Source organism: Hyperoodon ampullatus, assembly GCF_949752795.1.
Source record: "Hyperoodon ampullatus genome assembly, chromosome: 15".
Taxonomy (NCBI): domain Eukaryota; kingdom Metazoa; phylum Chordata; class Mammalia; order Artiodactyla; family Ziphiidae; genus Hyperoodon; species Hyperoodon ampullatus.
The window spans coordinates 10,340,752-10,355,715 of NC_136928.1; the positions used below are offsets into that span (position 1 = coordinate 10,340,752).

At 38.3% G+C, this 14,964-nt stretch overlaps 1 protein-coding gene across 22 annotated transcripts in view; it reads right to left on the reverse strand.

Annotated features, from left to right (window-relative positions):
- Window positions 1-14,964, reverse strand: part of IMMT (inner membrane mitochondrial protein) — a gene marked incomplete at its 5' end in the record, with an annotated part of 45,730 nt that overhangs the window by 19,182 nt on the left and 11,584 nt on the right. For 3 of the 22 annotated variants that reach the window (XM_079721011.1, XM_079721014.1, XM_079721017.1), the window contains 6 exons: window positions 783-919; window positions 5,348-5,455; window positions 5,746-5,850; window positions 7,970-8,081; window positions 10,119-10,308; window positions 11,136-11,209. In XM_079721011.1, the coding sequence (XP_079577137.1) occupies window positions 783-919; window positions 5,348-5,455; window positions 5,746-5,850; window positions 7,970-8,081; window positions 10,119-10,308; window positions 11,136-11,209 (726 nt within the window). Of the gene's footprint in view, window positions 1-782; window positions 920-5,347; window positions 5,456-5,745; window positions 5,884-7,969; window positions 8,082-10,118; window positions 10,309-11,135; window positions 11,210-14,964 lie in introns of all 22 variants that reach the window. The other 19 variants (XM_079720997.1, XM_079721008.1, XM_079721006.1 and 16 more) reach the window with 16 other exon arrangements.

Here is a 14,964-nt window from a genome sequence, read left to right on the forward strand (position 1 = left end):
TTTTGGCTGTATTGGGCCTTCGCTGCTGTGCACAGTCTTTCTCTAGTTGCGGCGAGTGGGGGCTACTCTTTGTGCGGTGCGCGGGCTTCTCGCTGTGGTGGATTCTTTCATTGGGAGCACAGGCTCTAGACGGACGGGTTTCAGTAGTTGTGGCACACGGGCTCAGTAGTTGTGGCTCACGGGCTCTAGAGTGCAGGCTTAGTAGTTGTTGCACATGGGCTTAGTTGCTCCACGGCATATGGGATCTTCCCGGACCAGGGGTCGAACCCGAGTCTCCTGCACTGGCAGGCAGGTTCTTAACCACTGCGCCACCAGGGAAGCCCCGAGTCCCAGTATTACATTTTAATTGGTGTAATTACTTTATTCTTTGAAGTGTCCAATGTAAGTTAAATAATCAACATAAGCATTTAAAGTAGCTGGTGTTTTGGGGTACCTGGGATCTCTGTATTATTCTTTTAACTGTGTGTCAATCTAAAAGTATCTCACACAAAAAAAGTTTATTTTTAAAAATGGCTGGCGATTTTAAAGCAAAAGAAAAAAGGCAAACAACAAATACATTCAAGCACTATTAAAATATGAAAGCAAATCTGAACTAATTCTTATACCATATCACCGTTGTGAGATAAAGCACCATATATAAAATTCATTAACAAGAACACCTGAAATTTTTTTTTCATTTTTGTTTGTTTTTCTAAAAAGACAATCATTCTAGTTCGTTTTCGCTTAGTGAGAGAAAGCCCAACTTAGAAGGAAGAAATCATGTCTAATATTCTTTGGCCCACCTCAGAATCGTCCATGGCTGTTTTCAGTATGTTGGCGTGGGCAGTGACAGCCTGGACCGCAGCATTCTGAGCCACAATAGCCTGCTGAGTAATGCAAGCAGTTTGGCTCACAGTATCTTCTAAGCTCTTGGCTAGTGCTGAAGTTAAAAAAAAAAAAAAAGTTAAAAACTAGATCCCTCCTGCCAAATGACTTTAATCTTTCCCTCTTTACCTGCTGAGTCTTGCATTGCATTTCCCCCTCAAAACAAACAAAATACAGATTTAGCGAATCAAAATTTCACTTAAAAGTGTGATAAAATATTAATAATTACTGAATCCAGATGGTGAATCTATGTGGGTTCATTACACTATTTTTACTTTTATGTATATCTGAATTTTTTCAAAATAAAACATGTTTTGGGTTTTCTATATGAAAGGGAAAATCGCAATAGGAAAGGCAAATATATAAAAGGATTGAAGATCACTTAAATAAGCCAGCATATAGTTTAAGAAACAATCAAAAAAATTTTGTGAAAGTGATTATAACTACAGTGAACAGCAAAAGGATAAACATGAAGATATAAAATAGGACATCAAAATCACAAAATGTGGGGGAGGGGGAATAAGAAAACGTAGCTCTTTTACAATGTGTTTGAGCTTATATGACTACCAGTCTAAAGCAAGCAGATATAGCAACGGGTTAACACACTTGAAAACAAGGGTAACCACAAATCAAAATACGCTACAGATTCACAAAAACCAAAAAGAAAGGAATTCAAGCATAATACAAATGAAAACCATCAAACCACAAAGGGAAAAACAAAAAGAAGAAGAAAGGAACAAAGAAGACATTAACTGGATAACAAGACTTTAAATGGCAAAAAATACATACCTATCAATAATTACCTTGAATGTCAATAGACTAAATGCTCCAATCAAAAGACACAGAGTGGCAGATTAGATAATAAAACAAGAACCTACAATAGGCTGCCTACAAAAGACCCACGTTCGGGTGAAAGACACATACAGACTGAAAGTGAGGGGATGGAAAAAGATATCTCATGCAAATGGAAACAATAAGAAAGCAGGGGCAGCAATACTCGTACCAGAAAAAATACATTTTAAAATAAAGGCCATGGAGAAAGACAAAGAAGAAAGACAAAGATGGACACTATATAATGATAAAAGGATCAATACAAGAAGAGGATATTACACTCATTAACTTATGTGCACTCAATATAGGAGCATCTAAACACATAAATACTAACAGACATAAAGGGAGAAACTGATGGGAATACATTAATATTAAGAGACTAACACCCCACTGACATCAACAGACAGATCTTTCAGACAAAACATTAACAAGGCAAAAGAGATCCTAAATGACACAATAAAACAGTTAGACCTAATTGCTATCTACAGCGACACTACATCCAAAAAACCAGAATACACATTCTTTTCAAGCACGCATGGAACATTCTCTAGGACAGACCACATACTAGGACACAAAACAAGCCCAACAAATTGAGGATAAGTAATTAAAGATAGTAATTATTTCAAGCATCTTTTCCAACCATAAAGGCATGAAACTAGAAATCAACCACAGAAAGAAAAATGAGAAAAAACCTATTACATAGGGACTAAACAACATGCTACTAAAAAACCAATAATAGGTCAATGAGGAAATCAAAGAGAAATCAAAAAATACCTCGAGACAAACAACAATGAAAACACAACCATACAAAAATCTATGGGAGGCAACAAAAGCAGTCCTAAGAAGGACGTTCATAGCAATAAAGGCCTTCCTCATAAATAAAACTCAAATAAATAACCTAACCTACCACCTAAAAGAATTAGAAAAAGAAGAACAAACAAAACCTAAAATCAGCAGGAGGAAGGAAATAATAAAGATTAGAGATGAAATAAATAACACAGAGATTAAAAAAATGGAAAAAAAATCAAAGCAAGAGCTGGTTTTTGAAAGGGTAAACAAAAGAGACAAACCTCTATCCAGGCTCACCAAGAAGAAGAGAGGACTCAAATAAACAAAATAAGAAATGAAAGAAGAGAAATAATAACTAACACCACAGAAATACAAAAGAAATCATTAAGAAGAAAATACTATGAACAGTTATATGCCAACAAAGTGGAAACCTTGAAGAAATGGACAAGTTTCTAGAAACATACAGCCTGCCAAAACTGAATCAAGAAAAAACATAATTTGTACAGACCAATCACTAGAAGTGAAATAGAATCTATAATTTTAAAAAACTCCCTGCAAACAAAAATCTAGGATCAGATGGCTTCAATGGGGAATTCTACAATATACAAAGAACTTATACCTATCCTTCTCAAATTCTTCCAAAAGACTGAAGAGGAGGGAACACTCCCAAGGTCATTCTATAAGCCAATATCACCCTGATACCAAAATCAGACAAAGACACTACAAAAAAAAGGGAAAATTACAGGCCAATATCTTTGATGGAGATGTCAAAATCGTCAACAAAATATTACCAAACCAAATACAACAACATATAAAAAGGATCATATACCATGATCAAGTTGGATTCATTCCAGGGTCACAAGGTTGGTTCAACATATGCAAATCCATCACTGTGATACACCACAGCAACAAAAGAAAAGACAAAAACCACATGATCATCTCGATAGATGCGGAAAAAGCATTTGATAAAATTCGACACCGCTTCATGATAAAAAACTCTCACCAATGTGGGAGAACATAATAATAAAAGCCATTTATGGCAAACCCACAGCCAATATAATACTCAACAGTGAAAAGCTGAAAGCCTTCCCACTAAATTGTGGAACAAGACAAGGATGCCCACTCTCACCACTTCTATTCAACATAGTACTGGATAGTCCTAGCCATAGGAATCAGACAAGAAAAAGAAATAAAAAGTATCCAAATTGGAAGGGAAGAGGTAAAATTGTCATTATATGCAGATGACATGACACTCTATATAGAAAACCCTAAAGATTCCACACAAAAACTAGTAGAACTGATAAATGAATTCAGCAAGGTGACAGGATACAAGATTAATATAAAGAAATCTGTTGCATTTCTTTACACTAACAATGAAACATCAGAGAGAAAGTAAAGAAACAATTCCCATTTAAAGTCACACCAAAAAATAAAATACCTACAAATAAACCTAACCAAGGAGTTGAAAGACCGATACACTGATAAAGGAAACTGGAGATGATTCTAAGAAATGGAAAGATATCCCATGTTCTTAGACTGGAAGAATTAATATTGTTAAAATGTCCACAGTGCTCAAAGCAATCTACAGATTTAATGCAATCCCTACCAAAATACCCATGACATTATTCACAGAACTAGAACAAATAATCCTAAAATTTACATGGAACCAGAAAAGACCCAGAATTGCCAAAACAATCCTGAGGAAAAAGAACAAAGTTGGAAAGATAACCCTCCCAGACTTCAGGCAACACTACAAAGCTCAGTAATCAAGACAGTGTGGTACTGAAAGAAAACGAGACACATGGATCAATGGAACAGAATAAAGAGCCCCAAAATAAACCCACACAGCTAAGACCAAAAACCAAATCCAAGTAATCAAACGAATGCCCTACATCTGTGCTCATTCTGGCCCTTCTACTCTGTACACAATTCTAACAAACGTGCCTCCTAGGAGAAGGACAGAGCCAGCAAGTTGAAGGAAAACAAGAACCACTCAAGACAAAAAAAACAACAACAGAAAAACGTGATGGAGACAAAAAACAAAAAAAACAAAAAACTATAAACAGCTGTCCTAAGAATTTAAAACTAACATCTCTTGGTCCAGCAAAAAGCTACATGCACACTACCTCCAGGGACATCAATATATTGCAGCACAGTACAATAAATTATGTTCCAGGTACCTCGTTTAAGACAGGAAAATACATTTTTAGATAACTAATATCTGTGGTTTTTTTGGCCCTGTGGCAGGCGGGCTCGTAGTTCCCCGACCAGGGATCACACCTGGGCCCTTGGCTCAGAGTCCTAACCACTGGACTGCCAGGAAGTCCCACTAACATCTTTCTTTAAGCCATCAAAAAACCTAACGTAAAATTGAAACTTAAAAAGGAATATGCTTCGGTTAGGTGGAAACCAGCAATGTGTGGAACATTCCATCCCCCAATGATGTCAGATAAGGGGGCAGCTAGACTGAGTCCAGAGGCCAGGTAATAAACCAGAGTGGGAGCCATTCCAACCTGCACAAATAAATGTATGAGTGTAACAGTTAGAAGATTCTTAGGCAAGTGGCCAAAACATAAATACTTTCTGTTCCGCAGAGTATAAAGAATCTTCAGCACTAACCATGATAAGAGCAAAAGGACACAGTACGTGAATCACTTGAATCTATGTGTATGAGAATAGCCCTTGTCACCTGGGTAAAAGTTTAGATGGAGAGAACACAAATGATGAAATAACGATGGTGAACAGAGCAACACCACTGAAGAAACCACAAAGAGCTGACAGATGAGAAACCTGTGTGACAGCTGAAGGAGAGAGCAACCGAGAGAGACGACCCAAGTGCTTAAGGAGCGTCAGGTTTACATACACTCAATCTTAGCTTGTTCTTGCTTCTCCTGTTGTGCAAGCCGAGCTGCAACTTCTTCAGGTGGCCGCTCCCTTATGGAAGCTGAGGATGCTTCCTCCTGCAGTAAAACTAAATGAGAGGAAATCAAATTTCAGCACAGAATGCCAACAGCTAATGGGGACCTAAAAACACCATCATTTGTGCCTGCCAGATGTGTCAACTTGAGGGCATTTTTGTCATAAAGATTCTAAAACCACATCATCACTCAGTGATTCCAACATGAAGAAATAAAGGGTCAGCGCTTAAATCCCTTGTTTTCAAAGATTTATTTAGACTTTGAAATTTAGGGAATGCCAGACATTGCATAGTTTTGATGAGCATATCATTTACATAACCACAAATACAGATAATGTAACTACCTGAAGTTGCAGGCTTGGGTTTTCCTTCACCAGTTTCAGGGTGACCAGTTTCTGTAGATTCCTCATGCTGAACCATAGGCGCTGGGACGGACAGTGTGTCACCTGCTGCAGAAATAATTTGAGCTGCCTCTGTAGGTGCTACAAATATATGTTACAGTTTCCTGGGTTAACAGAGAAACACACAGGAATCCACTACTACTACCTCCCACTTCACATCTGACTCCTTAAAGACACAAATACATGTGCTGCCACTACTCAAACACACAGTCAGGGGAGCTGTCCGCTGCACAAACCCACACACAATGAGCAATGGCTGGGAAAGCACAAGAGAAAAGAGTCTGGTCAGCATCCACCTGCGTTTTAACCGTTACTGTCAGGCAGGCCTTCTAATAACAGTACTAAATGGTACTAAATCTTAACATGAGAAGGGGACATAAGATTTACATAACATGGAAAAATAATAACAAATGAGAAAAGAGCCTGTAATGAAGAAGGTAGATAAAAGAAAGTAACCAAAAACTATTTTTTAATTGCTTTGAAGAGTGGTAGAGATGAAAGAGGTGTGGGCAAGAACAGGATGGCAATTTTAAACACAAAGAAGCGAAGTTCACAGTTTAGATGGTGAGTGAGTAAAGGACAGGGCTCAGTTAAAAAAATTACTTCAGGGCTTCCCTGGTGGCGCAGTGGTTGAGAGTCCGCCTGCCAATGCAGGGGACATGGGTTCGTGCCCTGGTCCGGGAAGACCCCACATGCTGCGGAGCGGCTGGGCCCGTGAGCCATGGCCGCTGAGCCTGCGCGTCCGGAGCCTGTGCTCCGCAACGGGAGAGGCCACGGCAGTGAGAGGCCCGCGTACCGCAAAAAAAAAAAAAAAAAAAAAATTACTTCATAGATATATTTTTAAAGAAAAGAAGGTTGAAAAATCAAGAGCTTATAAATTATAAATAAACGTGTTGATGGAAGAGAAATGAGTAATTCTGAAGGTGGAATAGATGGTGGGGTGGGGAGCAACAAAACGGAGAAAATAAAATTTAAATAAACTGAAGGTCCCATTTAAGAGTTAAAGTTGGATTATCACAAAGCCCATTAACTGGTCTCCTTGCTCTGTGGTGGTTCCTTTATCTATTCTCCACAGTAGCCAGTAATCTTATTAAAAGTCAGCTATCAACCCCGACTCATAATCCTCCCAACAACTTGCCATCTTACTCAGACTAGAAAACAAAACTCCTATGATGGCCTCCGAAGACGGCCACTATGGGTTTTCTGCTCCCTCTCTACTATTGCTATTATTCTGCTCTTACTCTACCCCGGTTTCATTCGCTCCTTGCTAGAAAACGCCAAGCCTTTGCTCTAGCTAATCCTTCTGCCTGGATGCTCTTCCCCACCAGCCCTTTACATGACTGACCCCCTCATCTCTTTCTAGTCTCTGCCCAAATGACACCTTCCAGAGGAAACTTTGCTTACCCACTCCATTTAAAATTGTAATATTCCCTCCCACACTTATCACTGTATGACATCCTATACATAATTTACTTGTATATTTATATGGGACTTCCCTCCCCTCATCCCACTAAGGAATCTTCACAGCATCTGTGTGTTTGTTTTTACTGTCTTGTTCACTGCTATAACCCCAGTGCCTAAAAGACACCCAGCACTTGGCACACAGTAGATACTCAGTATTTACTGAGTGAAAGTCAGGTGATTTAATCAAGGCCAGAAGTGAAAGGAGAAACATAATAAATTCAAATGCATGCAGACCAGGTTAGAACTAGGCAGTGCTATAAATTAGTGTGGGATTACAATCATCAAGGGGAAAAAAATCTGCAGATCAAAACTAGATCAAGACACTTCATCACTAACAAAGAAGAGAGAAGAAAGAGTTGGTGAACAGGCAGAAAAAAGAGCTGTGGAAAGAGAACAAATCTTAAAATCTAAAGAGAGGGAAAGCTAGGACTCAGAGAAAAGGAAAAAGTAACAGAAAAAATAAGTGTGCTGCAGGCAAGACAATTCTTGTTACCATTACTTAGTAGCTGTTCATAATAAAGCCCAATTTCATATCCCACTCAACCCTTAAAATGAGAGCCAAGATGACAGGTGAGAACACTCCCTTCCCAAGGAGAGGGAAGAGTCCTTCATGGGGACGGGCCCCCTCTTGACCATGGGTACAAATACATTAAAACAATTCATTTACCTATAATTTTAAAAGAATGATTCTAAATATAGGTACCTGTTGTTGAAGCTGAAGTGTCTCCCTTTTGTTTTTGGAGTTGTGAAGCAGGCTGTTTAGATTCTTTCATTGCCTCAGGTACACTAGAGGTTTTTAGTGGACCAGACTGAATCTTGGAAATGAAAAACATTTAACATTTCAGATATGATACTGTTCTTAAAAACAGGCAGCACAAAGTATCTTGTATTATTTTAAAAGTCAAGTTTTTCAGGCTTTTAACATAAAGGTATCAACAATTTACAACAATGTATTTTATTTTTTAATTTTTTTAAAACTTCTTTATTGGAGTATAATTGCTTTACAATGGGGTGTTAGTTTTTGCTGTATGACAAAGTGAATCAGCTACATATATACATATGTCCCCATATCCCCTCCCTCTTGCGTCTCCCTCCCACCCTCCCTATCCCACCCCTCTAGGTGGTCACAAAGCACCAAGCTGATCTCCCTGTGCTAGGCAGCTGCTTCCCACTAGCTATCTATTTTACATTTGGTAGTGTATATATGTCCATGCCACTCTCTCACTTCATCCCAGCTTACCCTTCCCCCTCCCCGGGTTCTCAAGTCCATTCTCTACGTCTGCATCTTTATTCCTGTCCTGCCCCTAGGTTCATCAGAACCATTTTTTTTTTAAGATTCCATATATATATGTGTTAGCATATGGTATTTGTTTCTCTCTTTCTGACTTACTTCATTCTGTATGACAGACTCTAGGTCCATCCACCTCACTACAAATAACTCAATTTCGTTTCTTATTATGGCTGAGTAATATTCCATTGTATATATGTGCCAAAACAATGTATTTTATTAACCATAGTAAGAGAAGCCATCGTATTAGAAAAACGCAGTCCAAAAATGTCATTCCAAATGACTAGTCTATATTTTAATAGTAACAAAGACTTCTCTTAGGGCAACTAATAAAGTACATGATATATGACCTTCCCTTTAAACACCATTCCTTTTATATATACAACACTGAGAAGGCCATTTCCATTCGCATTCTAAATCCAGTTAAGGTGTCTTCTAAATAAATTCAGTTAAAAACAAATGTTTTTTTTAGAAGGCTCTGAGTAAAAATGAAAATTCATCTTTTTTCTCTTTAATCTCCAAGATTCCCGTACATGCACACTAAGATATATGATCTAATTGTGAGTAATGCCTGTTTTTGTCTTTCTCAATAACCACCTGCCTTAAGTTTAAGGCACCACTCATTAACAGGACTGCCAGGTGATGTGCCACAGAAAATTACTGAGTAACAGAAATATTTTCATTTACCACCTATGTTGTCCCCCTTTTTGCCAGAACTTGGCAATGGGACTCAGATATCCCTAAGATGACTAAACATAATAGAAATGGTTCTGAATTTCGTCACTACCAGAAATCAGAAATATATCCATTTTCTTACTATTAAAATTTTGTTATTTTTTAACTCATGAAATGCATGCTCACTATATAACAAGCAAAATAACACACATCAAGATACATCATTGTTTTAGTTCGCCCCTTCAGCTCCTTCCAGCACTCTCAGGGAGCCACTGCCAATGCCCTGAAATCTATCCTTCCACCCATAAGCTCAGGTATATACATATAAAATTTTTCATTTCTTTAAACAAACTAAAATAGTTAATTTTATATTATACAAATTATCATGTAACCTTTTTTTCATTTAACAACATATTACGGACATTCGCTTCCGGTCAAGAAATTCTTTTTAGCTGAATATCCTAGTTTAATTGTATATCCTAATGGAGTGGCAAATCCCATAATCTGGTCAATTACTCCCCTACTTACGGACATTCAAGTTGTTTCCTGATTTTTGTTAAGCATTCTTGTCCACAGACAACTGAAAAGCACTAGAGTGTGATGTCTGCAGGATAGCTGCCAGAAGAGGGAGTGCTGGGTCAGAGGGCTTGTATATTTTTAAGATATTATCACTTTAGCCTTGTGTGCCACATAATTATTTTCTATACGATGTGGACTAAATGAGAGCACTTATGGGACCCCAAAGGGATAAAAATCCAGCTCTACATAATATTACTTCAATTTTTTAAAAAATGAAAACATATACCCGGCAAAATATTTTCAAGATGAAAACAACGTGCTTTTCAAAGTATTCTCTAGGATAAACTGAAATTGTGCCTAAAACTCTTACCGGCTTCTTTGGAAATGGAACAGTATACGGTGGGGAACCAAGAACCATCTCAAAGAGTTTGTCTGAGTAAGGTATGGTTTTCTCTACATTTTTCCGGAAATGGGAATCCCATTTGGCATACAGGATAGTGCCACCAATACCGCCACCAACAAACAAGATGCCAGCTCCAGCAATTTTGCTAGGAGACAACCTAAGTGAAAGAAATAGGAAACACATTTTTATTTTTTGGCTCTCCTAATGTAAGAGTCTCAAAGACCTCAAGCCTCTATTTCTCTACCACTGATTCAGATCACAGCAGCCCAGTTTATCACCACAGATGCACATCACCTTTCCCTGATTTGTTTTTTAATATGTTCACAACAAAAAATAATATTTCTTTATGGATAATTTTTTAACACAGTAATATCTAGGATAGGAAGAATGAAGCAATTTGCCCTTTAACACCTAAAACTTAGCATGTTCAGGGACTTCCCTGGCGGTCCAGTGGTTAAGAGTCCGCCTTCCAATGCAGAGAGTGCAGGTTTGATCCCTGGGCAGGGAGCTAAGATCCCACATGCCTCCTAGACTTTAAAAATGGTCACATCAAAAAAAAAAACCTTGGCATGTTCACAATCATGAGGTTTCCTTTGAACCCAAAAAACAAGTATCACTAATTTTCAACAGTCCTCTCCCTTAAACATTTCCGTAAATACAATAAAACAAATGTCAAGTAGAACAAATACTTTTTAAGTTCCAACGTGCTGAGTTCTGGATGTATATCTATTTGCTATAAAGGGGTGGGGGGTCTACCTTGGATGCCATCCAGTCACCAAAGAACCAAAAGGAGCACCATAACAAATTTTCGCCTACAAATAAATAATGCTCCAAAGATATTATGGCAAAGCTCCAGTGTTTGTACCCCTTAAAAAAAAAAAAGATTTTAAGTAGATGTTCTCATATCCAAAGAACGAACACACACACACGCCCCTCAGCATACAGTTAAAAGCCTATTTATTTACAGGGAGACATGCTACATACCGAGAACTGCCTGGAGTGGAGTATCTACGGCATGGTCGCAATGGACGGAGTACAAACTTCCCACAAAGACAACTCTAAAGAAGAAGGAGAAAACACCACAACCAACAGAGTTATAAGAATCTGGGAGGACTTTAGGATTGGGAACTCATTAGTAGTACTTTTATTACAAATACAAACGTCTTCATTAAACAAAAATTTATTTTACTTTCAGAAACCAACTTACCTTACCATGAAACATATTTACAAACCCTTAAAAACAGTGATGCTTCCTACGCCCCAAGGCTCATATAAAACCACTTTTAAGATTTCAAAAAAAAGGGACTATGAGACCATGATCAATTAGCATTTTTTTAAATTGAGGTATAGTTGATGTACGGTATAAGTTTCAGGTGTACAACATAGTGATTAATTTTTAAAGGTTATATTCTTTTTTTTTTTGCGGTATGTGGGCCTCTCACTGCTGTGGCCTCTCCCGTTGCGGAGCACAGGCTCCAGACGTGCAGGCTCAGCGGCCATGGCTCACGGGCCCAGCCGTTCCGCGGCATGTGGGATCCTCCCGGACCGGGGCACGAACCCGTGTCCCCTGCATCGGCAGGCGGACTCTCAACCACTGCGCCACCAGGGAAGCCCTAAAGGTTATATTCTATTTATAGTTATTATAAAATACTGGCTATACTTCCTGTGTTGTACAATATATCCTTGTAGCTTATTTATTTTACAAATGGCAGTTTGTATCTCTTAATCCCCTACCCCTGTCTTGCCTCTCCCCACTTCCCTCTCCCCACTGATAAGCACTGATTCGCTCTCTGTATCTGTGAGTCTGTTTCTGTTATATTCACTAGTTTGTTGTATTTTTTAGATTCCACGTATAACTGATATCATACAGTACTTGTCTTTGTCTAATTTATTTCACTTAGCATAATGCCCTCCGAGTCCATCCGTGTTGCTCAAATGGCAAAATTTCATTCTTGTTTATGGCTGAGTAGTATTCCATTTTACACACACACACACACACACACACACACACACACACACACACACACACACACACCTTCTTCATCCGCTCATCTGTTGATGGACACTTAGGTTGCTTCCATCTCTTGGCTATTGTAAATACTGCTGCTATAACACTGGGGTGCCAATTAGCACTTTTAATGTTATGTATGCTAATTATTTCTTAGAGACAATTTGCCATGTTTTCTTTTTTATAAATTTATTTATTTTATTTATTTATTTTTGGCCGCATTGGGTCTTCGTTGCTGCGTGCAGGCTTTCTCTAGCTGCGGCGAGCGGGGGCTACTCTTCATTGTGGTGGCTTCTCTTGTTGCGGAGCACGGGCTCTAGGCACACAGTAGTTGTGGCACGCAGGCTCTAGAGCGCAGGATCAGTAGTTGCGGTGCACGGGCTTAGTTGCTCCGCAGCATGTGGGATCTTCCCAGACCAGGGCTTGAACCCGTGTCCCCTGCGTTGGCAGGCAGGCAGGTTTTTAACCACTGCGCCACCAGGGAAGCACCACGTTTTCTTAATTGGCAAGAAAAAACAAAACAAAGTATAAAATATCTATTTTCACTCTGTAAACGCAGACATCTGAAAAATCACCTACAGAGTTTAGCAAACAACACTGCACTATAAGATACATATGAATCCACTCAGGGCAGAGATCCAACCTTAGCTTAATCTACCCAGAAAACCAAGTTTCCCATCTCTACAGTGATTATGTAACTAGTCAATTCCAATAGGCATTCATCTAAATCTAAAAGTTCATTTTGGTTTCTCCTAATGTATAATTAGACTAAAAGTCAATAGTTTTAAGAAAAAAAAACTAATTTTACTAATGTCATAAATGTTCATGTAAATACTTATCTCCATATAAGTTGTCTACCTTTACACAAAAGCAAATGATCAAGACAATGCTGTGTGATTTGTTTTAATCAAAGTAAAGCACATAACATCAAATGTTTCTTAACAAAATGTAGATCCCTTAAATAAAACAAATAAATGGGCATCTAAATACTATTTGGGGAGGGTTTTGATAAACTTAACGTCATTCATAGCTATCAATTTCAAATTTCAAACTTATTGTATCCAGAAATAAAATCTTTCTTTATACCAAGTAGGAAATCAAAGAGCAGCAAGGGAAAAACAAAATGCTTTCTCTAGGTTCCTTGATGAAACTGCATCTAAGGAGTAACAGAAAAACACAAACTTCCTTTTAAAAGTATCTTAAATTTTAAGAAAATATATCACATGATCAGAGAGCACATGAAATTACTCTAGAATTATAGTTGCATTTACATTCTATTTGCCAAAGCCTAGAGGTAAACATCAAATTAACATATTAATACATTTGGGGGAGGAAAAACTGTATGTTTTACAATGTGTAAAGCAGCTATAATTGGTATTTTTAAAGTATTTCAATTATTACCTTTAGTGTAGAATTCTCAACTGAAATTACAAGAAAAGGGTGTTTTCCTACTGTTCTATAAAGCAGGTAGCATGACATTTCAAACAGAATTGCATCTACTTTCATATATCAACAACTCCATTTTGTTCACTTAGAGATGAAATACTAGGAAACCATTAAAGTTGTGTCTTGTTTAAGAAAGCATTTTTTTACCTCAATGGGTATAAAAAGGTATTCGAGTCAAAAATTAAGGCACTGTTAACGGTGGATAATTAGCTAACTGGAATGTCAAGCAGCAAACATAATAATGGAGACTTGATTCTGTGTTACTAGAGCCAAATTCAACACTAGAGTTTGAGAACACCCTAATTCACAGCAATATATTTTTTAACCTGCTCCTTTACCCATCTTCTACTTTTACCTTGCCCCTCTTCCCTCCCTTTGACAGATATATTTGATGTGATTTTAAGTTTATAGTTCCTAGCATTAAGTAAATTCAAAATCTGAAATTCAAAATCAAAATTCAAAATGTTTAGTTACATACAGAGTGAAGTCTCCCTCATGCTCTGTCTTCCAGCCACTTAGATTCCCTCTCCATAGGCAACCAGCGCTGTTTCTTATATATTCAGATATTCTGTGATGGAGAATTCCGGGCACGCCCCCTTTACACAAATGATACCATAACATACACCCAGTCCTGTACTAAAGTTCACTCAACAATATACACTTGAGCTCATTCTATATCAGCACATGAAAACCTTCCTACTGGATGTGAGTGATTCAGTACTCCACTGTATGGTTGGTTGTACGGCTGTTAGCATAACTGATGCCATCTTAGGCCCACATAGTTCCTCCTGTCCTTCCACAGACCCTGCCCAGGATGGTACTGTGCGGTAAATCGCTTCTCTGTCATCAAAGGCTTTGTAGTTAACAGATATTGTTTCATAATCATTAGGACCAGGGGGCCTCTATGCTCTGTTAGTCCCCAAACATTGAAGACCTTTGCTGACGTATTCCCCTACCCATGAGACCAGTTACCCACTCAATCATCTTGACTTAGGAATGCACGTCCTGTTCCCAAGCACGTACCCCTGTACTCTAGGTTAACTATAAAATCGTCCCAATAGCCCCTCAGGCATGCGGAGTGCAGTTGTGAACGCTTCTGGATCATTGCCTGCCGGATCCCACCCTGTAAGTTACCCTATAATAAACTGATCTGTTGATTATGTGGAGCTGCCTGCCTTGTGTTTTGGTCTCAAGACGCTCTCAGTTTGGTGGGTACATTTCGTTCTCTCTGACCTCCAACAGTTGTTACTTAATATATTTAACCAGCCTCTTTTTGATGGTGACTGAGGTTTTGTTTAAATTTTTATTATAATAAACAATGAGAAACATACATCATTTGGGGTCAATTCCTAAAAGTAT